Source organism: Barbus barbus (genome assembly GCF_936440315.1).
Source record: "Barbus barbus genome assembly, chromosome: 13".
NCBI classification, from domain to species: domain Eukaryota; kingdom Metazoa; phylum Chordata; class Actinopteri; order Cypriniformes; family Cyprinidae; genus Barbus; species Barbus barbus.
In genome coordinates this window covers 10,943,755-10,968,981 of record NC_136741.1, presented here as the reverse complement: position 1 = coordinate 10,968,981, position 25,227 = coordinate 10,943,755, and the positions used below count along the sequence as shown (strand labels likewise).

General features: G+C 37.4%; 2 protein-coding genes across 4 annotated transcripts in view; one reads left to right on the top strand and one right to left on the bottom strand.

Annotated features, from left to right (window-relative positions):
* Window positions 1–12,442: 12,442 nt before the first annotated feature.
* Window positions 12,443–16,251, bottom strand: LOC306878691 (serotonin N-acetyltransferase-like). Of its 3 annotated transcripts, none has more exons than XM_079431177.1 (4): window positions 15,950–16,251; window positions 14,769–14,927; window positions 14,377–14,531; window positions 12,443–14,233 (listed from the first exon to the last, which is right to left on the bottom strand). In XM_079431177.1, the coding sequence occupies exons 2-4, from the start codon at window positions 14,920–14,922 to the stop codon at window positions 13,928–13,930; spliced, it is 615 nt and encodes a 204-aa protein (XP_079287303.1). In that variant the 5' UTR covers window positions 14,923–14,927; window positions 15,950–16,251; the 3' UTR covers window positions 12,443–13,927. The 3 variants fall into 3 exon arrangements, with proteins under 3 accessions (XP_079287303.1, XP_079287304.1, XP_079287302.1); XM_079431178.1 differs by having other exon boundaries at window positions 14,769–14,924; XM_079431176.1 differs by lacking the exon at window positions 15,950–16,251 and having other exon boundaries at window positions 14,769–15,027.
* Window positions 16,252–24,716: 8,465 nt separating this feature from the next.
* The window catches only part of LOC306878680 ((E3-independent) E2 ubiquitin-conjugating enzyme UBE2O-like), a 65,453-nt gene continuing 64,942 nt past the window's right edge, over window positions 24,717–25,227 (top strand). The window contains exon 1 of the mRNA XM_079431161.1: window positions 24,717–25,205. Within this exon, the coding sequence (XP_079287287.1) occupies window positions 24,798–25,205 (408 nt within the window). The 5' untranslated portion in view covers window positions 24,717–24,797. The remainder of the gene's footprint in view (window positions 25,206–25,227) is intronic.

The window sequence follows — 25,227 nt, the reverse complement described above, 5'->3', positions numbered from 1 at the left end:
TTTACGATTGTTGCACCGTTTCTGTCATAAAGAAATGGCCAAATGTTAGAGATTAAGTGGACATTTGAATTGGATGTTTAGCCAAACAAGGATTAGATCGCATGGCGGCATATAGACCAGCGGTTCCCAAACCCGTTCCGGGGATCCCAACCACAGCACACCACGCATACCTCCCCATTTAACGCACCCGATCCAACTCATCAGCTCATTGGTAGAGTCTGCAAGACTTGAAATGGGTGCGGCCCATGAGAGAGAGACACAAAACGCGCGGCAGTCGAGGGCCCCCAGGACAGGCCCGAGAACCACTGATACAGACGATTGTCGAGCCATTGTAGCCCTCTGCAGGCTTTCATGTAATGCGTATGTACATGATATTGTATAATACATTATTAAGTTTCAACAAAACCAAATGTTACTTACATTTGATACTTTATTCAAAACGATTATTACGTCCTATGTGGCCTGCAATGCATCTGTTACCCAATTGTTCATTGGTGACGGCCTTGGGTAAGGGGTCTAAATCTGCACCTGCCAGGATCCGTGCTTGGATGTTGTAAGACGGTGCGTCGGAATTAATCAGTGTTTGTCTTAGGCTTAAATACGATCTACTTCCCGATCGGAGGAATTTTTGGCACGGATAAAAACGGGCATTCGAATGATAAGAGAAATGAGAAATGAGAATGAGCTTTATTGGCCAAGTATGTTTACACATACAAGGAATTTGTTGTAGTGACACCCCCGCACCCCCCCCCCCCCCAGAAAGAATTTGTGCCCCCCCCCACGTTTCTTAACCAAATTTTATTATTTAGATCGGGAATAGATCATTATTTTGAGGAGCATGTCTGAGCGCATATGATGCATTTTGATTTACGCAGATCGATCAGCGTCTGACTTGAAGCAGTGTGTGTCATCAAAGTAGGCAACAGCAAGAGTGATTTCAAGCAGACACTGATTACGGTCAATGCAGTTTCTCTGGCGCAGCTGGCTGCACAAGCTCTGATGACCTCTAATTCACGATTTACCAAACTTACCGTATTTCATGTCATGCTTTAAAATGGTAAAAAACTCTTGTAAAAATTCTAGTTATATTAATGTTATCAGGGGCGCCTGCAGGATTTCTTCCAAGGGTACGCACTTATCAGAATCTCCCAAAACAGACTACTGTTATGAAAATAGTTCAGTTTTTTATGTAATGGAAAAGTGATTGTTTTGGGGGGTTTTTTCATAGTTAATTTAGAAAAACGATTGGAGCATTTTTTGTTCGTTAAATGCATTTAAGCAAGGACCAAGCAGCCAGTGGCAGCAGTGAGTTACTCATAGCCTGTGTTTGATTAATTTAGCCATATCAAATCATCACGACTTGCCTAAAATAAAATCTTTAGATATAAAACAGTTCAAGCATATCCCAATGTTAGTTTAAATGTTTAACCTATATAAATGTGCGCTGTTATACGCATATCCAACAGGTTGTGTGGAGAGTGTAAGCTAAAGCGTGCTCTGCAGGACATGGAGGCGCCAGCACGATCACTTGCATTTTTTTCTTACAGTAGAGACAACTTAAAATAGGCCTACACCGTAATTGTTGCTCATTATGGTAAGAGTAATACATCATTCGGAACTTTAAAGGGTCTACTTTTATTTGTGTGCATTCACAGTATCAACAAAACGTTGTGCTTTTATAAAATAGCCTAAATAAGAAAACAGAGGATGCGCTTTCTGCCGGTCTTGAACAGGAGCGCTTCACAATGATGAACCGAAACTCAGTGAAACGGACTCACAGATATGATAAATATATCTATGGAAAGCTTTAAATTACCATTTTAAAACAAAATAATTAAAATCTAAAGCGAAAACCCTTTCATTATGTAATCCGTAAAGATGCATTTCTCTCTAAAGGCACGTACACTGAGGAGATGGCAAGTCATCCAGGGCGGATCAGGAGGTTCGGGAGACCATGGCGGATCAGGAGACTCGGAGGGCCATGGCGGATCAGGAGACTCGGGGAGCCATGGCGGATCAGGAGACTCAGGGAGCCATGGCGGATCAGGAGACTTGGGATGCCATGGCGGGACAGGAGGCTTGGGCAGCCATGGCGGATCAAGAAGCTTTGGCAGCCATGGCGGATCTGGGAGCTTGGACCGCCACGGTGGATCAGGGAGCTTGGGAGGCCATGGTGGATCTGGGTCCTTGGACGGCCATGGCGGATCAGGGTCCTCGGGCGGCCATGGGGAATCTGGGTCCTCGGACGGCCATGGCGGATCAGTGTCCTCGGGCGGCCATGGGGGATCAGGGTCCTTTGTGGCCTTGGCCTTTGGCCTGGCCACACAGACTGAGGCTATATGGCCCCCACCAAAAAATTTCTTTGGGAACGTTCCCCTCTGGCAGCCATACTGGAGGAGCAGCAGGTTCATGGGAACGCTCAGGAGGAGCGGGAGCGCTTGAGGGCGCTCTGGAGGAGTGGGCGCTTGAGGGCGCTCTGGAGGAGCGGACGCTTGAGGGCGCTCTGGAGGAGCGGACACTGGAGGGCGCTCTGGAGGAGCGGATACAGCGGTATCCTCATCGCCGTGGACGGAACATTCGACACCAAGGTCGGCGGTTTCCTCTTCGCCGCAGATGATTCAAAATTCCCCTGGGACGCGGGTCTATGGAAGCGGCGTATTGCGGCCCGTTCTTCCCTAGAACGGCAGAATAGCGGACGCTGCGAATGGTGACCCATTCTCCCAGGTAAGAGGGGCAGGGGCGAGCCGTGAACGGCGGCGCGATCCCCCGCAGACGACAGGAACAAGCTCAAGCATTATGATCGTCGATGTCGTCTTCGGTTAAGGTCCGATCTTCTGTAACGGAATTGGTGAGTATCGCTCCGTGAGGTTAAAGTAAGAGGAATGTCACAGTCACAGTACGTCTCTCTGTCTTGACAGATCCTGGAGATTGGCAGCGTCAGAGCGGCAGAGATGTACGAGGATTCAAACTAGCCACCGGGGACAGACGAGGAGGATGACTGGAAGAGGACAAGGCAGTAGGTGAGTAATGACAGGTATTCACAGGTATCTATACTCAGCTTTCAGAAGAGCGTAGATGATCCATGTAGCAATGCCAGCCGTGTGATACTGTCAGCTTCGGTCCTAGCTACATCACTTCAAGATCGGACAATCAAGTGAGCTGAGGGAAGTGCTTTTATGAGCGTGGTGATTGGAGATTGATGAGGTGCAGGTGCGGGTGATGATTGAAGACTAACAGGTGACAGTGATGAGTGATGGGGAAGACGGGCCATTCTGAGACAGATTATAATTAGCGTTTTATTTTATAATTGTATACAATTAAAAAATAAAACACAAATTATAATGGCATATGTAAAACTTTGTCCTTTAATTGTATAGCTGCGTGTATTTTCTGATATTTGTTACTCTGTCCTGAATACCTTCAAATTTAAAGGATTAGTTTAACTAGCTACTACTAGCCTAATATTTTTCACTAGTTTTCTGAATACCGTTAAATTTAAAGGATTTGTTATCAAGTGAGAAAAACTAAAAAATAAAAATCTTTATTTATAATGTAAGTAAACATTTAGCTTATTTACCAGTATTTTACATTAGGCCATTCATGAATGTAATAATAAAATGTGACTTGGCCTTAGCCTACTTTTTTCTTTTTTCTTTTGTCCCTCAAAAATGCAATTTTATAAAAGTTATTTTTAATCCATGCAGCAAATGTTTAAAAAATATCTTTAAAAATTTACTTTAAAAACTATCAACTTTTGTATGTGGCGCCCCCCCATGGGATTGAAATGCCCCCCCAGTTATAACATCCTGGCGCCGGGCCTGAATTTGGGTAACTCTTTATTTTATGATCTTTTAACTAGTTGCTTATTAGCATGCATATTAATAGAATATTAGCCATTTATTAGTAGTAATTAAGCACATATTAATGCCTTATTCTACATGACCTTATTCTACATCCCTAATCCTACCCAATACCTAAACTTAACAACTACCTTACTAATTATTAATAAGCAGCAAATTAGGAATTTATTGAGGGAAACGTAGTTAATAGTGAATAAGTGTTCCCTATTCTAACGTTTTACCTAAATTTGTTACCAATTCCCAATGGGAAAGTGCCAAAGCAACATTGCTCAAAATATATGGCTGGCAAAATTGCTCAAAAAGTTGTCCCGTGTATCATCAGTATCTTATAGTGCCTCCTGACACATTTACGTGCAAGGTGGTTACCCACAAACTACCTAAATAGCTTTTAACATGTTATCTACTTTTAAAATAGGGTTGACCCAGAGCTTGGGGATTCATGGTGATCTCAGTCATGCTCTGTCTGTTTTTATTTATTTGGCAATTCTCACTATTAACTAACTCATTATTAGCATGCATATTACTAGCATACTGGCTGTTTGTTAGCACCTATAAAGCACATATTAATGCCTTATTCTGCATGACCATAATTTAGATCCCTTAATCCAACCCCATACGTAAACTTAAAAACTACCTTACTAAATATTAATAAACAGCAAATTAGTTTATTGAAAGAAAACTCTGAATTAATAGTGAATATGTTCCCTATTCTAAAGTGTTACTATTTATTTATTCACCTAACATCATAATAGTGATATTGTGATGTGTTTTGCAGTACTGATACTAGTAGAATGTATGGTTACATGTCAAATTTTAGCACTGCATTTGACAGTTTTGGGTCTGTTTACACCACACTTACCAAGACATCCTGAAGATGCCCAATATAATAAGTTGGTCACCTTCCATTTTGGCACTGCATGTTCTTTGCCTCTCTCCGTGTCAGGTAGATCTGGTGATCGATGTGTGTTATCTGCTTATTAGCCCTTGGCTAATCCAGGCTCTTATCTCCATTCTCATGTGCTGACGGAAAGTTGGAATGCACTCCTCTTGTCAGAGATGGATTAGTGATGTTTATGAGATACTAAAAAGCACTGTTGAGCTTGCAGATCTAAAAAAAAAAAGCTCATACAGGAAGTCAGGTCACTGCAACAATTACCTTCAGCAAGACAATTTTCTGTGCAGAATATCATATACTACTCTATTTCTACAATACATAAACAGCATTCTACACTTTATACAGTGCATAGTTAATTTTGAATCATGGAATTCCTGGATATTACTACATTAGTGTGTTTACGGCTGTATCCCAAAATACAATGCGCTCAACTCTTTCCAGTGTCAAAAGAACTGGATACTTCAGCATTTTTAACTTTTTTTTTTTGTTTCCTTATGGTTTCATTATCTGAAGATCCATTTCGGTCAGTTGCACTGTATCATTCAAAATATTGATTCATTTTCCCTTTCTTGATATAACTTCTTTACAGTATTCCCATTTGAATTTTCAATTCTGTTCTGACAAAGATTAGTAATGATGATTAGTTCATCATTACAGTAAATTGCCATACTAAAATAGCTTTACAACAATATTTTTTGGAACTTATGTAGTAGAATTGAAATAGTTTGAATGCTGAGCTTGTTTTATCAAAGTACTGCAACAAAAAAAAAAAATACATATCTACATAAATGCTCTTTTAAGAGCTCTGACTCAAAAGAATGAAACATGTCACATTTATGAAGTGATTTGTTGTGGTTGAACTGTCTGCACCTATTCTGCTCAATACTTCACTTTAGAAAATTCATCTGATCTGTTTGAACATTCCAGTTAAACACATTTTCACTGTACTAACAGGAAGTTGTTAAAAGTAGTAATTTAATATTGATCATCCAATTTGAATCATTATCAGGGTGCCTGTTATCACTTTGCGTCTTTTTAAATGTCTGGCATTAAAAAAGCAGTTAATAAATATCATTGTAATAGAATTCCCTTTAATGAAAATCCTGTTGAATTAAATTGCTTTGGATGTTGAAGTATTGTAAAATTCATAACACTTGTAAACCAAGACCATGATGCAGCATATTTATTAGTAGCTAGGTTATGTAACAACTGTAATAGTCAGTTACAATAGTTAAGCAACATCTTTTTTATTGAAAATAGATTTTAAAACTCCCATATATCTTTAATCACTATACCTTTTGTTGTCTTTTAACTTCCTTTTGTTGTATTTTAACTTCCTCACAATGAAAATAGCCATGGAAATCAAACAGACAAATAGATCCCCCAGGCGAGCAATGGCTCAGCAGTCCTGTTTTGAGATGTATCTCACTTTTTCCTTTTTATATTTATACAACATTCAAACAGGTCATTCATGTGCATCATAAGCAAAAATCACCAGTTCATGATATGCAAGCACATAGTTTGTAAATTAATTTCAGAGACAATTATTGTTACATTATTTCCACATATAAATCATATTTGCTACTCCAGAGAAATTTGTCCAGATCTTAAAATCTGAGCATGTAGGCAAAGAAGGTTACTCTTGGATCAGCTCTCACACGCAGTGTAATCTTATTAACCTTACTCGCACTCCTATCTGATACCCTACACCTTTGCGACTGAGCTCATCCCTAAAGTGTGACAGGGGCATGGAGTCCTGCTGCGGGTGTGTGAGCGTGAGAACTGTGGAAGGTGTGGCACTTCTGTGTGTGTGTGTGTGTGAGCATTCCTGTCTCACTCCTCTTCTCTTGGCCTTGCCGAAAGGTAAAATATCTCAGATTAGCCATCTGCCCAAGCAACCCTTTTCAGCCCTGACGTCATTATAATCAGGTTACAGGTGTCCTCTGCAGTGGATTTTCACCACTGCTATTTGCCAGTTCTGATAATCATACTGGAAAACATGGAATAGAATGAGAACAATTATTATATAGATGTTATTGAGCTGTCTAAGAGCTGGCCATAAGCCATATTTTTGAGGTATGGCACATCAGGAATTAGTTGAAAAATGTGATTTGATAAATTGATTTGGTAAATAAAATGGTTACAAGCTTAGGTAACTCTATTATCAAATCCAAGCAATTAGAATGCTGAAAGCCCTGGAAGTCATATGTATTAATTAGTGAGAGAGATGCTTTTAATCTATATAAATGAAATGGAACAGATTTTTTTTTATAGCTGAAAAGGGCTAAATGGATTCATATTTGATCCTGCAGTGGCATGCATTTACAGATTCTGCTTTCAGATTCAGACCATCTGCATTATCCATCTGGCTCACCTTTCATTTATGCACCTGCCCGACACTCAGTCCTTTGTTTCTCTGCCCTTTGCATAATAAAAAGGCTTTAATAGTGACCATTGAAAATGTGTACAAAGCACATCTTTCAATTAACGAGATGACATCAGAGACTGAAGCTACTGTTACAGCGTCACCTTAATCATCTAAACACTGGTCTTTAAAGGGATAATTTAACCAAACATTAATACTGCATCACCATCTGCTTCATGTTGGTTGAAGCCCATATATAAGCGTTATATATAAGCGTTCATGAAGTATAATAATTTAAGTTTGGATAGTGCACGTTCTCGTGAATTTTCAAAAATGGGGATGACAGTTAAGGGTTTAATATATATACCTATTAATATAGATATATATATATAGTGCCTTGCGAAACTATTCAGACCCCTTTAATTTTTTTTCACGTTTTGTCATGTTGCAGCCTTCTGTTAAACTGCTTTGGACATTCAAAGAGTTGTCTATAAGCTACTCTTGCTTAGGGTCATTGTCCTGTTGGAAAGTGAACCTTCTGCCCAGTCTGAGGTTCTGAATGCTCTGGACTGGGTTTTCATTAAGGCTATCTCAATATTTTTTTGTGCATTGAGCTTTTCTTCTACTCTGACGAGTCCCTCAGTCTCTGCCACTGAAAAACAGCCCCACAACATGAGGCTGCTACCAGCACACTTTACTTTTGGGATGTTAGTTTGCAGGCGATGAGCAGAGCTTGTTTCCTTCAAACATGATGCTTAGAATTGAGGTTCATCAGACCAGATAATCTTGTTTCTCACAGTCTTAAGGCTGGAATACACTACACGACTTTTAAAATCTGAACAGATTTTTAAAACATTAGGCATAATACACTTACCGACTTTGTAAATAGTGACAAAGGAAAACTAGGCATCATACACTACGTGACTGAAGATCATACACTACCAGACTTTAAAGTTGTTCCGATCACAATGAACTCATGCGGAAACGTGCGCCCTGTTGCTAGGAGACGCATGACAAATGAAAACACATGCGTTCTAAAATCAGCTGAAAATATCAAACATGTTTGATATCTTCCGACTGGATAGAATCAAAGTCTGAAGCTAAAAAATCTGATTTTCTGTGGAATCTATCAGCTGTAATGTGCAGACTGGCTCTGACTTTCCTCAACTAGCGTCAACTTGTTCAGACTGTAAAATCGGGGCAAAAATCGTGTAATGTATTCCAGGCTTTAGGGTCCTTTAGGTGCTTTTTTGCAAATTCCAAGTGTGTTTTCATGTGTATTCACTGAGGAGAGGATTGAGTTCGGTCACACTGCCACAAAGCCCAGATCGGTAGAGTGTTGCAGTGATGTTTGTCCTTCTGTAGGTTTTTCCCATCTGCATACAGTCAGGTCCATAAATATTGGGACATCGACACAATTCTAAAATTTTTGGCTCTATACACCTCCACAATGGATTTCAAATTAAACGAACAAGATGTGCTTTAACTGCAGACTGTCAGCTTTAATTTGAGGGTATTTACATCCAAATCAGGTGAACGGTGTAGGAATTACAACAGTTTGCATATATATATATATATATATATATATTTATATTTATTTATTTATTTTTTTTCAATGATACACAAAAAGTATCTTGGAAAAAGTTGAGCAAACCATATATAATCTGCACTTTAGTGTGAAAGTGCTTAGTGAGTGAATTACTATAGTAATTTGCCATACTAAATAAAATAGCATCACAACAACATTTTTTGAAGTTTTGTAGTAGATTTGAAATAATTTGTAAAAAAAAATAATAATTTGCGTATCGCAAGTATAAAGTATAAGGTGCTTGCAAAACATGTAATCAACTGAGATTGTCTGAAGGAAAACCCGATGGATGACAACGAGACACCAGCATACCTGTCAACAGATGGGGAGCCAATGTATCAATCATTATATTAATTTAAAGAATTATTATCAAACAATTATATTCATTTAGTAGCATATAAATGTATCTTAGTGTAGGCCAGGGCCTTGCAAACTTCAACATCAAAAGAACAATTTTGGCCCCTTTCCCACAGAATAAAATTCACATGGAGCCACAAAACTTGTTTCATCCCTGAAATGTAGATCGTAGGGATGCACCAAAATGAACATTCTGAATGAAAAAAGTCGTAACGGAACAAAAATAAAACACTGGGCCGAAGGCCGAATACTGAACATGGTTTTTCAGGGGGTTTTTTCCCCATGTATTTTGCCATTTTTTTTTCACCATTGCATAAATTAAATAGCCAAAATGTGCTTTTTACTTTTTTGTCTTGCTTTTCAAAGAAAAAATCAATTACAAACAACAATTTAAAAATATTTACCATTTAACATTTTTTAACATTCTAGCAGACATTATACCAACAAAGCACAATTTAACTTGAAATTAATAAGTTAGTCAAATAAAAATATATTTGGTCCAGTTTTGAGACCCCCTTCTTGAATCAGGCATGTGATTGGCCAAAGACAAAAAAGAAGGAAAACTGGGCATTTTGAGCAGCAAATCATCATATTACGTTGATTTCTGAAAGGTCCTGTGACACTGAATGCTGGAGTAATGATGCTGAAAATTCAGCTTTGATCACAGCAATCAAGTACTACATTTTACTGTCTATTCACATATAAAATGGTTATTTAAAATTGTAATAATATTTCACAATATTACAGTTTTTGTATTTATTTTACTGGTCCCTCCGGCTCTGTTTTGGTCAGTCATCGACCATCCGCCGTCTCGGAACTGCACTTCTTCGGTTGCGCCTCGTCCCTCCATCCCTCTGGCTCTGTCAGGCTCCTCCTTCCCTCCGGCTCCACCTTGGTCCTCTGTTGCTCCGGCTCCACCACGGCCTTCCGGCCTCAAGAGGAGAGCACTAAAAGAAAATGCTCAGCTATATCAGCACTTTGACAAAGCCCTTAGGGAGTAACTTACCAAAGGGAGTATATTATCTACAAGTTTCGATATTACCACTACTTCCAGAGGGAGAATGCAGCCCTTAACTACTTCAGAAGGAATGCAAACACAAGAGCAGCATAACACAAATGCCAAAGACTCTTGCCATCATACTCAAACCCTTAGGAAACCGCAGGGGAGATTCTACTCTATTCTAACGAACTTATATTACCATTATGCTTTTTGTCCAGTTGCTCTCATCACCCAGGCTCTGAACCCTAAGGGGGCTGCGGGGGAGCTGAGACCTTATTTAAAGACCCATACAGAACTGGGGAAGAGCTGCTCATACCGTGCTTTGTGTACCATGCATTCTACCTAAGACCTACTCTTGCTTAATTTTTTTCTTTTAGCACTAGACCATAATATGCAAATAACAAAGAGGGACTCCTTCGCAGGTGAACCTCCACAACTTACTTGCATTATCGAACCAAGGCCAAAGTAGAGGACCTACCTTGCGCAATCATTAGCCTGACTTGAGGGCTTCTGGCCAGTCAAGACCTTTCTTCTTTTTTTTTTTTTGTAAATCAATTAATTGTTTAGCACCATCCTACCTTTCTGATATCTTATAAGCCCCCAAGTCTCTGATCAGATGACTTTGACTGTTTCTAGGTCTAGATTAAATATCCATTGTTGTGTAGTATACACAACATACTCAAATACAGTATGACATTATTTACTGTTTTACTCAGTCCCTTGCAGTCTTTAGAAAAAAAAAACGCAGTCTACAACATTGTGGTGTTTTAAATTGTGCAAAAATTTAAAAAGGGTTATAGCCCTGACTGCTTCAAAAAAGACAAAAAAAAATCATTCTACAAGTAATGCAATCATATGACTCGTGTACTTTACATACAAGTTTTCTAAGATTATACAATGTGGCGTGAAGAAAGGATGCTGATACCTCTTCGGTTGTGTTCTCACTATGTTTGCAATATGAATCTTCACACTTTTACATGTTCAAACTACTCATAACATTAGCAAGAAACCGTGAACTCTGTCTGCGGTTTCTTCTCCTCCTTTGTTACTTTATGGTGTTGAGTACACTAAGCTTTCAAATCTATGCAAACAAAGAAGTTCTTGGATAATGTGAACATATGTTGAAGGGAAGATTTTCAGTGACTATTGACTTTAAATTTAGTCGTTAATTTTGTCAAAAGATTACAGCGTCACTAACATTAATATCTGTATATATAGGAATGTGCTTTCACCATTTGTGATATTGACATGACAATCTTTTTCTTATATTATAGGTTGGTCCAGCAGGGTCTCAGTTTGGTTTGTTAGCCTGTCTGTTTGTGGAGCTGTTCCAGGCCTGGCAGATGTTGGAAAAGCCATGGAAGGCCTTCCTGAAGCTGTTAGGCATTGTTCTCTTCCTTTTCTTTTGTGGTCTTCTGCCCTGGATTGACAACATAGCTCACATCTTTGGCTTCCTCAGTGGTCTTCTCCTGTCCTTCACATTCCTTCCATATGTCACGTTTGGCACCTTAGACAAGTATCGCAAACGAGCTCTTATTATGTTGTCGCTGCTTGTCTATTTTGGGTTGATGTCCTCACTTATTCTGGTTCTACATTTACCCTATAAACTGGCATTGGCTAGAGCATCTCACCTGCTTGCCCTTTACCAGCAAGTTCTGTGAACGCTATGACATTGATCATGTGGTACACTAACTTTGTTTTTTGTAGACTGCGTTTTTTTTTCTAAAGACTGCAAGGGACTGAGTAAAACAGTAAATGTCAAACTGTATTTGAGGTGTAGCAATAGAACCAATAGAATGTATGAATAGTCCATTTATTCCCAAAGCCTGGATAATGTGCAGGTAAACTATGATGTTTTGTTACTGAAGCCTTTACTCTATCCCTTTAGCTTAAAATGTCTAACACCAAATGTATTCCAAAATTATTGCATGTGTAAACAATGAGATTTATTCTGTTTCATGTGCTTACACGTTTAAAGACATGCATAATTTTCTTAAAAAATAAGAATCTTTTAGAGTCATTTCACTGAACTGGTTATGACTGATGGAGATTTATGTTGAAACTTCAGAGACGTTCAAAAGAATACTTTATATTTCAGACACTTTTTGTACTTCTGTAGACAGCTATAAACCTCTGGCTAGGCTAGTAAATCTAGTTCAACATTAATGAACACACTAGTTTTGAGAACTGTAGCTTCCCATACTAATTTTTCTGGATTACAAGCATGTGTCCTCAGACAACTATAAAGGAAATTAAATGGATGTGGCAGTAATTTCCTGAATAGAAGGGTCTGTAAGTCATTTCACTTCTCAATGTATTTCCCATATTTCATAAGTCATTTAATTTATCATTCGTTTTATCTATTTTTTTTTTTTTTCCAGAAAAGAGATCCTGTTTTGCAATCAACAGAGAAGCTATTGTTTACAACCAGATATTAATGTTAATAGGTGCACTGCATGCATTAAATAGTGTGTATTCACTTGGCACCGAATGTATAAATTTGCAGTCTTCTGTCTCCTTTTATTGTAGTCAAAGTCAAATTTGGCTGCTGTTCTGATTGATATTCAGTTCATAATTGTTTACTGAGGACTGCACTTGTGCCTTAAAAAAGAACAGGAGTTCTATTGAATCTGACAATCTGGAATATTTTGGTATATTTGAAGGTGTGCAAATATGATTGCAGGTGGACCACACAACTAATGCTTGAAGTAATAATAACAAAAATAAAGTTAGTACATTTTATTTTGTTAAATGTGTTTATATTGAAGTCCTTCACACTTTGTGTAAAAAAGATTAAGGTTTTTCTTAAATGACTAATTCCCTGTGCCTTATTTAACAAAAAAATTCATTGTTAATCCAGAATCATTACCCTGTGAACGCTAAAAACATTTACACAAAGAGTTCAAAGAGCAATCATTCTGAAAAATAGATTCTTTATTTATTTTTACTTACAAAATGTACAAAATCATAGATGTCTTGATTCAAGACTGTGGAGGCATAGGTGGTGGATTTCTACAGGGAAAGGCAAATAGAAACCAGTCTCAACCATCTCAACATATGTTTGATGATGATTTGTTTTGTAACCCCTCTACACATGGAGCATTAACTCTTCAATCCTTTGCTTTGAAGCAAGTCAACAAATAATTCTAATCTATAAATGAAACTGTACTAGTGCCCTAACCAACACAAAATTCTCATGTTTATGGGATTGTATATTAAATATGTCACATTGGCACTCACAGACAACACTGTATGTTCTCTTGTGTCTGTTTTCATAAGAGATCACAGTGGAAAAGTGTTCAGTTGATGCTATTTTAATGCTTCCATAGAATCGACACACATCTAAAGCAGCCACAAGACACTGAACACAAAAACTAGTCCAAAGTAGGACATTTTACTGTTGAACCAATACCTTCTCTTTCCAGCCTTAACCCCCAAACTCACAACACAACAGGAGATCTGTAATGAATTTAAAAATGTGCATGAGTAAATCTAAATAAATGCATACCAAATACCATACAAAATAAAGAATAATAAATATAAACCTAGTCTATTAGACAACCTGACTGAGCCAAAAAAAAAAGAACACTCCCAAAATTTACATGAATGTAAAAAAATTAATTATTTTCACTTTTAGATAAGTGAGTGGAATACAGTTTGCTCTAATGTTCCCTTTTCTTTTCTTTTTTTCTTTTGCTTTTTTAAATGTGTATCTAACCATTTTTTGCTATACTGACCAAGGCTTACAAAAGTGGACGCAAACAGAATTACACCACAAGATATCTACACCAAAAGCAAAAGCTGCTTCAACACAACCACTGCTTCTTTTGAAGGTCCAAAAACCTACATGACTAGCGATCCCTTAACAGCCACTGTTACGGCGCATGAATGCATGTCCCCTTATAGGATAATACATCTCGATGAAGGTAAGTGACCCTACAGTGATTTCAGAAGGACCTTGCCCCTTAAAGCCAGACTTCTGGTAGAAAGGCACCAGGAAGTCCTCACACATGAGCACAGCACGGCGCACATATGGTAGACAGCGCAGATACTGCAGGTAACGCCACAGCAGGATAGATCCTTTTCCCTGCTGGCGGAAGGTCCGGTGGACTGCCAGCACATGGATGTGGACAGTAGTCCCATGAGGCTTATGAAGGGTCAATGCATCCTATTAAAAGAGAACTGAAATGAGTCACGTACACCAATTATAAGAAACTTAACTACACGTCTTTACAAGTTAAATTATAATACAGGCATGCCACTATGATTTGTTTCTGACAATAAAAATACATGATTTGGAGATTAGATTACTGTGGTAAGATGGTCCTGGTCCCAGAGAGATCCAATGATAAAAGCGACAAGCCTCCCCTCTTCAAACCAGCCCAAAGAAAGCTCAGGACAGAGGGTGAGGAAGTGCCGGACCTCATCCAGATGAAGAGGACATTCCCCAGACACCGATATAAAAGCTGAGGGTATAAAACGAGAAAATGGCTTTTATAAAACGCAAACGCCACATAACCAAATACAGTTATCTACTTATTCAGTAGGCTAGTACTTATTCATTTGTAACACATTTTATAGCCTACGGTTTTACATTTAACACTTAAATAATTCGTTGCTGTTTTTCTCTTGGGTAATTGTTTCATACACACAAATAACTGTATAAGAAAATACACAAAATTAAAAAGCATGATTTATCTCACCCTCTCTCTCTATTTCGAATACACTGATGGCGTCCTCGGTGTTGAGCGAGCGGAACTCGCTGGCGGGGAGCGTGTGCCGGCGCTGGCGGCCGGGGGAGATCGGAGCTCTCATGTGGATGGGCTTCAGGAAAGGCAGTGCGCTCACCAATGACATTTCTGCTGTTTTGAAATCTCTTTGGTTATTTAAATAAATTAATAAATAATATTCAAATGTCATTCATATATGTTTGTTTTCCAAGAGCTGTGTCTAAAGTGAATCACGGAGAGGCGCACCTGGAGCATTTATACCTTTCCATCTGCTTAAGATCCATTAGTCACCATAAGCCTTAAACCGGCCCCCATTTCACTATTAATCACATTCACTGAAACCGCTTGAGTGTGTTTGATGGCGAATAGGCATGTATTGTTGTCAAAACCATAGACGTGGTCAGAAATCGTTTTTCGTCTATAAAAAGTAAATGGCAAACTATTTCTGACCCCTTATAAGAAAGCATGGATTAACGTAGCTACCTGTACAAACAAATCACCTTCACTTGGGTTGATGGATCAGTACATTTCCATGAAACAGCAAAGCTGGATTAGAGTTATTTACAATAAATACTGATAATGAATTTACAGAGCTATATTAACCAATATAACGCCAGAAGAGTGCTTTTCCTAATACTTTTTTTGTTATCATCGTAATGTTCATGCTGATATTCAGTACAGCAGTACGACTGTGAATGAAGTATTGTTGTATGCAACATTTCTAACAATAAGTACTTAACGTCAATTTATACAACACTGGCAAGTTAGTTATTAGTACACTGGAAAGCCTGTTTATTCGCTGCAAACAAACAGTTCCAAAAACGCCCCTTTGCACGTGAACCTATATAGCATAAAAGCGGTCTGAAACAGTAACAGTTAGTGTGGAGAGACAGATTTTCCCTTAAAGGGGACCTAACACACACAATTTCACCCAATCTCGTTAATTTTGAGTACCTATAGAGTAGTACTGCATCCTTCATATCTCTAAAAAGTCTTTAGTTTTATCATATTAATGAAAGAAAGATACAGCTGTACGATTCTCTCCGGAAAAAGCCGAGCTCCTGGAGGCGTGCCGTGTGGGCGGAGCTAAAGAGTGACGAGCACTTGCACCGATCGAAAAACAAAACAGAGACATTTGATGCCGTTTCACTTACCGTCTGCAGTTCTGAATCATGACCGGGATCTTTTATAGCTGGTACTGCTCCATCTTTCAGTATTAAACGATGTGCAAATCCAGCATGGAACTTGTTTAAAAAACGTTCGTCAACAAACTCCATTGCTGCCCCGAAAAAACAAACTGTATCCACTGTTCACGTAACGGTGGGTTCTTTTGGGAAGTTGAACAAGATTATCTTTCCCTCACAACCAAAAACACACTTCTTTAGAGACATTCTTCCCGAGTGAATCCCGCATAGTGCTGCCGAATGAAATGCGTTGATGGGCGCACTCTCGCTCTGGTCTATGCATGCACGGGCGCGTTCTTCCGGGAGAAATGCCCATATAAGGAGTTCCATCTTCGTTTACGAAAAAATTCTCCGAAACGTGTCCTAACCCGGAAGTGAGATTCTTGGCACAGAAATACTCTGTTATACATCCAAATTGTTTTTAAAACTTTGTCCATGCTTAGCATGTGAATCCAACCGTTTAAAACAACTCTGAATGCATGAAGCAGCATTGTAGCCCCCTTTAAAAATACAATACAATTTTTTTTCTCGGATTTCTGAAACTAACTGTTGTCAGGGCTGGATTATCCATAGACGGGATTGGGCGAGTGACCTGGGGCACCAGCCAATAGGGGGGCACCAAGTGATTAAGATAATGACTAGACCATTATATTATGTGTATATTATTTTGCTGGAAGAGATGCAGGTGCATAGAAAATGAACAGTTTATGATACAATATATACAGAGATAATATAAAAATATATGCATGCATATAAAGAATTGGGATTGTTGTACAGCATTATTAACGGTAGGCTATACCGTTATTATTTTTATATATTTTTTTTATTTTTCTCAAATGTGTTAATGTTGTGGGCTATTGTATCTCTATATGGGTCATTCCTGTAATACAGTGACTTTTCTGTCTTTTTCTGACTTTTTTCTGTCTTTTCTGATTTACTTACTCATATTTTCTCAAAAATAGTCACATATTTATAAGAAATTGCTTAAATTATACATAATAGGTCTACTTTATCACTTAAACAGAGATAATAGACATTAAAAATATTATTTAGTTTTTTTACACACCTTTTTATTGATACAGGCGTTCAGTTTTATCATGTCCTCAGTGCAAAGTAATCAACTTACACTAGAAATATAAACCATGAAATGATAAAAACCTCAAAATATTTTTAAATTATGTTATGGACTAGGCTAAACTTCATCTAATCATACATATAAATCATGTGAAACTATATTTATTGTTTTACAATTTTCTTCATTTACCGTGTCCCTAAAGTCATCTTCCACCCATGTTAGTATGTACTCCCTCATCTTCCAACATAGATTACAATTCCACTGAGATCATTTTCAGGAAGTGATATTGTTTATTTTTTCCGCTGGAATTCAACTATACAAATGGAGGTAAGTGTCAACTCTCACTCCTACCTTTTTTTAAGTTTTTGAAATGTTCTCCTGCTTGTCACACTCTTAAAGTTCCACCCTGTTAGGATATATTATGGAGAAAGTTTGTCCGATCAAATAAAAATAAAAAACTTATTTGACATAGTTATAAAAGTTATGTTCATCTACAGAAGGTTAGAGAGCTAAATGTTGATCACTTAAAAAACTACAGCTAATTTAGCTCAAAATTATCCACCCTGTTAGATTCCACCCTGTTAGGTCTATAAACCTAACAGGGTGGAAATTCTAATAGAATAACTAGTATTTATTGTATACTGCAAATTAATCTACCTCCATGAAACTTTTGAGTGGTAATATACAATTGTATTTATGTTCACTACCGCTCAAAAGTTTTAGATCAGCAAGAATTCTTTTTTTTTTTTTTTTAAAGAAGTCTCTTCTGCTCACCAAGGCTTCATTTATTTGATCAAAAATACAGCATAAACAGTAATATTGTGAAATATTTTTACAGTTTAAAATAACTGTTTTCTATTTGAATACATTTTAAAATGCAAATTATTTCTGTGTTGGCAAACCTGTGTAAGATATCAGAGACTGAATAAGAAAAATTTAAGATGCATCAGAACATTGAAACCTGAGAAGCTGAGATTCCAGAAAGAGGGGCCTCAAAGCTGTAACAGGACAACGTCATAAATCAGATTCCTGGCTCCTAACCAGCAAGCCTCTTTCACAGAATAGCTTACAACCTTGAGACAAAAGAACACTTATTGATAATTCCAATTCAGGAAGGAGACTGTCAAATTTGTTGCAAGTAATCAAGACTGATGGTCACATGTAAACCTGTGATAGAAAATCATGAGCTACAGACTCTCTTGGGCAGATCTTCCCCCATACAAGACAAAGACAGACCAAACCAAAATTCCTTGTCATGCCTATGTTCTCCATAGAACTACACAAAGATTTTCTTTGTCATATGCACATAAAATCATCCTAAAAGGACATTTCTAGGCAGAACCCCATATTATGTTTGTAACCCATACATTTGACTATCCTTGTTTTAATCACTCATTGTGTATGTCTTGCTTTTAATAAGTATTGAATAGCTTAAGCCTTAAAGGGTAATATTCATGTTTAGTATGTATGAGTTTGAAAATTCATGCTTTAAATGTTTCTTCCAATCAATTCCTTGTCAAATGCTTGTTATAGAAATCATATCCAAAATTATACTTTGCAAGGGCCTATAAAATTCGGACCATGTGACTGATAACAAGCTGATTTATGATGGAAGGAACACCCCTAGCTAAGATAATAACCTATCTAATTGGTCAAGACACCAGAGGGGATGTGTCCAGAAGCAAGTGTTTAAAAACTCAGGACACCATCAAACTCTCTCTTACTCTCTTAGTCACCTCTCTCCTCTTCTTCTCTTTTGCCACCGCATTTTGACGCTGCTCTTTGAGCGTGCTCTGGCCCACGTGCCAGTTGCTACCATAATGAGAAGGAAAACAACTTAGTCTCATTACCTCCTTTTATTTTTATTCTTTTACTTTGGTTTATTTTCTTTCCGTGGAGTTTCGTGTTCTAATGTAAGTTTGTTACAAAGTCCAGCTCCGACTGCACTCGCTTCAAACTTCGACCAGACCAACTCCGCATCCTCAGCCAACGCCCAAGACCTCACTTCAAAGACTACTGAACTCTCAACCAATCAGACACTTCGGGGAACCCCCTTTCTGCAACGACGACACAAAGGAAACCCCTTAACACAGGCAAAGCAAGCAACACCTCCAGGTTCTAACTGAATCAGGTGCATTTAATATAAATTTTAGAAACTTTGAGAAACTCAAAGCGAGGGTTAAATAAGTGATTGATGGTTGTTAAGGTCTATGCAATTGAACATATTGCTGTAAACTTGGGATTTCACATTTCCATTCTCTTAAACTCATCCTTTCCTCACTTTCTCTCTTTCTGCAGCGTGTGAATGCTTGTGTTCATGTGTTAGATTAGCTTATGTCTTAGGTTTATATAAATAAAATCTTATTTATATTGAAAAGATAAGTATCTTGTGTTTTGTGCTCACAAGTTAATGTCTTAATCTGCCAATTTTGTTACTGTGCTATTTAATAGTGTTTAAACTACATTTTGCATTTTAATATCCAGTGCAGAGTTTGTTATACGGCTCGTTCAGTGAATCGCCGTAACAGTGAGTCTTTTCAAATCCCTATACAATCATAAATGATTCCCTTTAAAAACTCTAACTCTGTGTCATAACATCACTTGACTCCATGTAAATATCACCATATCAATAAGCTATTCATAATTTTTATCCATGTAAATATCATATATCAATAAGCTATTCATAATTTTTCTCTACCTCATAATGCTGCTATTTAAATACCCTGTACAACTTTTTTGCACATTATTTTTGCACATTTCTCTTATTACTATTTAAGTCAACAACATACTGACCTGCACATTTATATTTATATTTTTTATTTTATTTTATTCTTTTATTTTATTTTTTCTACTTTTCTTTTCTTAATATTTGTATACTTTATAATTGCACTGTCCTTGGAGCGGACCTGACCTACATTTCACTGCTGGTTATACTCTGTATAATTGTGTATGTGACAAATAAAAACTCTAGAATCTTGAATCTATTTCTTTAAATTACATATTAATATTACGTTTTTATTACGTTACACCTGAATTTTCAGCATCATTACTACAGTCTTCAGTGTTACATGATCCTACAGAAATCATTCTAATATGCTGATTTGTTGATACCAGTGTTGAAAACAGTTATGTACAATTTTTTTTTCAGGATTATTTGATGAATATAAAGTTCAAAAGAAAAGCATTTATCTGAAATAGAAAGCTTTTGCAACAATATAAATGTCTATACTGTCACTTTTGATCACTTTAATGCATCCTTGTTGAATAAAAGTATTAATTTGTTTCCAAAGAAAGAAAGAAAGAAAGAAAGAAAGAAAGAGAAATTCTTACTGACCCCAAAACTGAATGGTAGTGATAATGTTACAAAAGCTTTCTATTTCAGATAAATGCTGGTCTTTTGAACTTTATATTCATCAAATAATCCTGAAAAAACAATTGTACAAAACTGTTTTCAACATTGATAATAATAATAATAATAATGTTTCTTGAGCAGCAAATCAGCACATTAGAATGATTTCTGAAGGATCATGTGACACTGAAGATTGGAGTAATGATGCTGAAAATTCAGATTTGCCAACAGAAATAAATTGCATTTTAAAATGTATTAAAATAGAAAACTGTAAATTGTAAAAATGTTTCACAATATTACTGTTTTTGCTGTATATTTGATTAAATAAATAATATAAATGATATAAATGAAGCCTTGGTGAGCAGAAGAGACTTCTTTTAAAAACATTAAAAATCTTACTGATCTAAAACTTTTGAGCGGTAGTGTATAATATATATATATATATATATATATATATATATATATAAGTATATATAAAATACTGTGCAGGACGCTCCCAGGTCTCTGGTAGAAAACCCGAGCTTGGAGGAAAAAAATACCACCCAACTGGGGCGAGCATGGAAATATAACAATATTTAATCCTGTTTTGCTGGGTATCCTCATAAGCGCAGTCTAAAATGAGTTAGATAACATCTTAAATTAACTTGAGTTAGAGTTGTGAGAAAATGAGATGTGCATCAGAGCAACAAAAGTATCAAATCAAAGAACAAAGGTAATAGCAATAATTGTAGCTATATGGACTAGTCTATATTTAATTTATAATTTATGCAGTTAAGACTGTAAAGTGTTTGATGTTACATGTAGTTCATATGCTGAGATGATTCTTTGCATGATACTTTTTTCCTGCCTTTTGTTTTTCAAATCTGTAACTGTCAAAGCCTGATTTTTGGTTTTCTGTAGCTCAAGACAGACTGTCAATATACTCTTAACAGGTCAATTATTTATTTCTTAAAATCTTTTATTAGATAAAAATATTGAAATTGTAACTTTCAAATTGTATTAATAATATAAAGATACTGATTAATGCAAATAAACTGTTATTAAAAAGGGTATTTATAACAGCATGTCATACATAGGACTTTCAAAACACTGTTCTTTATGAAAACTTATAAAAAAAAAAAGAGTTATATTTAGCACCAAAAAGGATTCTGCTATTGTTTCAAGCCAAAGAACCCCAATTTGGTATTGTTTAGAACCATTTTTCTTAAGAGTGTACCTGTTAGACAGGTAGGATGGCCACATAAATATGACATTGTTATAATGGGTTGATGTGAAGATTGTTTTAAGTTCACTTAAATTAAAAGTTATTTTTAAAGCCTGATAAATGTTGAATTTGATTGTAGTTAAACCCACATAGCTATTTTTTGTATTGTTTTGAAACAATATTATGTAGGTGCAGTTCCACACATTACAGATGGCAAACCATGCAGGACAATTACGGAAAGCTCATTTGCTGTTAGAACCTGTTAACACTGGTGTTCCACATTTGAAAGCAACATTAAATGGTTGGCATACCTTTGTCTTATTTTGTGAGGTGAGGAGCATTACCAGCATATATATGTTTTTTAGCAAAATCTTTATATCATTTACCATCCTGTTGGCAAAAATGGGCACAAAAAAGTACCTGTTCTTAATAATCAAGACATTCTATTCATTAATAATTGTTTTGTTTTTGTTTCAAGAATAAAAAATACCATTATGGCATAAGGGACATATACAGGTGCTGGTCATAAAATTAGAATATCATGAAAAAGTAGATTTATTTCAGTAATACCATTCAAAAAGTGAAACTTGTATATTAGATTCATTCATTACACACAGACTGATATATTTCAAATGTTTATTTCCTTTAATTTTGATGATTATAACTGACAACTAATGAAAGTCCCAAATTCAGTATCTCCGAAAATTAGAATATCAATTAAGACCAATGCAAAAAAAAAAAAAAATGATTTTTAGAAATGTTGGCCAACTGAAAAGTATGAGCATGTACAGCACTCAATATTTAGTTGGGGCTCCTTTGGCCTGGATTACTGCAGCAATGCGGCGTGGCATGGAGTCGATCAGTCTGTGGCACTGCTCAGGTGTTATGAGAGCCCATGTTGCTCTGATAATGGCCTTCAGCTCTTCTGAATCGTTGGGTCTGGCGTATTGCATCTTCCTCTTCACAATACCCCATAGATTTTCTATGGGTTAAGGTCAGGCAAGTTTGCTGGCCAATCAAGAACAGGGTCCTTAAACCAGGTACTGGTAGCTTTGGCAGTGTGTGCAGGTGCCAAGTCCTGTTGGAAAATGAAATCTGCATCTCCATAAAGTTGGTCAGCAGCAGGAAGCATGAAGTGCTCTAAAACTTCCTGGTAGACGGCTGCGTTGACCTTGGACCTCAGAAAACACAATGGACCAACACCAGCAGATGACATGGCACCACAAACCATCAATGACTGTGGAAACTTTACACTGGACCTCAAGCAAAGTGGATTATGTGCCTCTCCTCTCTTCCTCCAAACTATGGGACCTTGATTTCCAAAGGAAATGCAAAATTTACTTTCATCAGAGAACATAACTTTGGACCACTCAGCAGCAGTCCAGTCAAGACGCTTCTGACGCTGTCTCTTGTTCAAGAGTGGCTTGACACAAGGAATGCGACAGCTGAAACCCATGTCTTGCATACGTCTGTGCGTGGTGGTTCTTGAAGCACTGACTCCAGCTGCAGTCCACTCTTTGTGAATCTTCCCCACATTTTTGAATGGTTTTTTTTCACAATCCTCTCCAGGGTGCGGTTATCCTTATTGCTTGTACACTTTTTTCTACCACATCTTGTCCTTCCCTTCGCCTCTCTATTAATGTGCTTGGACACAGAGCTCTGTGAACTGCCAGCCTCTTTAGCAATGACCTTTTGTGTCTTGCCCTCCTTGTGCAAGGTGTCAATGGTCATCTTTTGGACAACTGTCAAATCAGCAGTCTTCCCCATGATTGTGTAGCCTACAGAACTAGACTGAGAGACCATTTAAAGGCTTTTGCAGGTGTTTTGAGATAATTAGCTGATCAGAGTGTGGCACCAGGTGTCTTCAATATTGAACATTTTCACAATATTCTAATTTTCTGAGATACTGAATTTGGGACTTTCATTAGTTGTCAGTTATAATCGTCAAAATTAAAGGAAATAAACATTTGAAATATATCAGTCTGTGTGTAATGAATGAATCTAATATACAAGTTTCACTTTTTGAATGGTATTACTGAAATAAATCAACTTTTTCATGATATTCTAATTTTATGACCAGCACCTGTACTATCGCCAATTATTGACTCTCTCCCTAGTACTTTGTAAATATATATGCATATTTTTCTAAACAGCTGTATATATAGAGTAAATGAGACACAAATATGCACATAAATCGTCTGTTCTTACACATTATTATTATTATTGTTAAGTCTTATTTAAATGTTTCTGTTCTCATGATATGTATGTATGTATGTATGCATGTATGTACCAGAGCTTCTTAACAACAACAACAAATTCCTTGTGTCTTTGTGCACACTTGGCGAATAAAGCTGATTCTGATTATTATTGCTCATTATTGTTTAACATTTACATTATTACAATTTGGTGATAACTAAAATTTGGTGATAACTATGAATGTATTCCACCCCTAACAGGGTGGAATACATTCACAGCGAGTATCTGAACAATATACCCATAATTATTATTTTTTAAGTCACTGAGCTTGACCATGTGTTCCATATAGTTAAACATGTGACTATTTTGGTAGAATGCTAAAAACATGAAAACCAACTTTTCCAAAAATGATGAAGCCAAAATGTTACCGGATACCAGGAACGACCCATAAAATAAAATAACAGCTTCCTTAAAGACTGATTCCTAACAAAAGTGCATTTAACAAACAATCCAAGTTTAACAGCAGCCTTTATTTGCAGTCAGACACTGACACCATGTGGCTGATCTCTCATCTGATCATGTTTTTGGGTGGAGTAGCAGATGAATTATCATAAACAAACATAAAACACAACCAGTGTTGTGTTGTGTTCTATGTGTGATATTTACACACATTTATACACACACACACACACACACACACACACACACATACATACATACATACAATCCAATCTCCTTTATGTACTCCCTTGGACATAATTTTAATCTGATACAGACTATACAACGCGTCATCAAAAAATTGCTTTGAAAACTTGCATTTTCTGATGAATGCTTTGTTATTGGAGACACTGATGTAATTCAGGACAGTGATAACAGGTAAACCCGGCCTCCATGCGGCGCTCTACGTACAGACGTAAACACGTGCTGTTCCTGCTCACAGGTTTCTATTCACTTCTCCATCCCTCTCCTCCCGCATCATTCAGCAGCAGCAGAGATGGCGGAACCCGCCACAGTAGCGCTTTCTCCGGCCGTGAGCCCGAGCTCCGAACCTCCGTCCGTCGCGCTCTCTCCTACGGCAGGCGGAACCCAGCGACTGCTGTTTACGCATGACCTAGTCTCCGGAAAACACCGCGGTGCGATGCGTTTTGGGCTCGTACGGATGATTCACGGCGAAGAGGATTTCGAAGATTCGGACTCCGAGATTGGCGGTGATGGTGGAGGGAGAGGAAGAAGTGGTGGTGGTGGAAGCGGCGGCGGTGATGGTGGACAAGGTGGAGGCGCTCCCGGTAACTCAGACAACGAGAGCGGGGCGGCGGACACACGGTCATGGCCTCTCGGTAGAGGATTCGTGCGTGTTCAGTGGTATCCTGAAGGAACGAAGCAGGATGTTCGGGAAACGAAGGTACTAAAGGCACAAATGATCG

Excerpts from the sequence above, each read along its gene's own strand:
- LOC306878691 (XM_079431176.1), bottom strand. The coding sequence starts at position 14,985 with ATGACATTTGAATATTATTTATTAATTTATTTAAATAACCAAAGAGAT. Across the intron at positions 14,532-14,768 it reads ATTCGAAATAGAGAGAGAGG|CTTTTATATCGGTGTCTGGG; the intron begins GTGAGATAAATC and ends TTATACCCTCAG. Across the intron at positions 14,234-14,376 it reads ACCAGGACCATCTTACCACA|GATGCATTGACCCTTCATAA; the intron begins GTAATCTAATCT and ends CTCTTTTAATAG.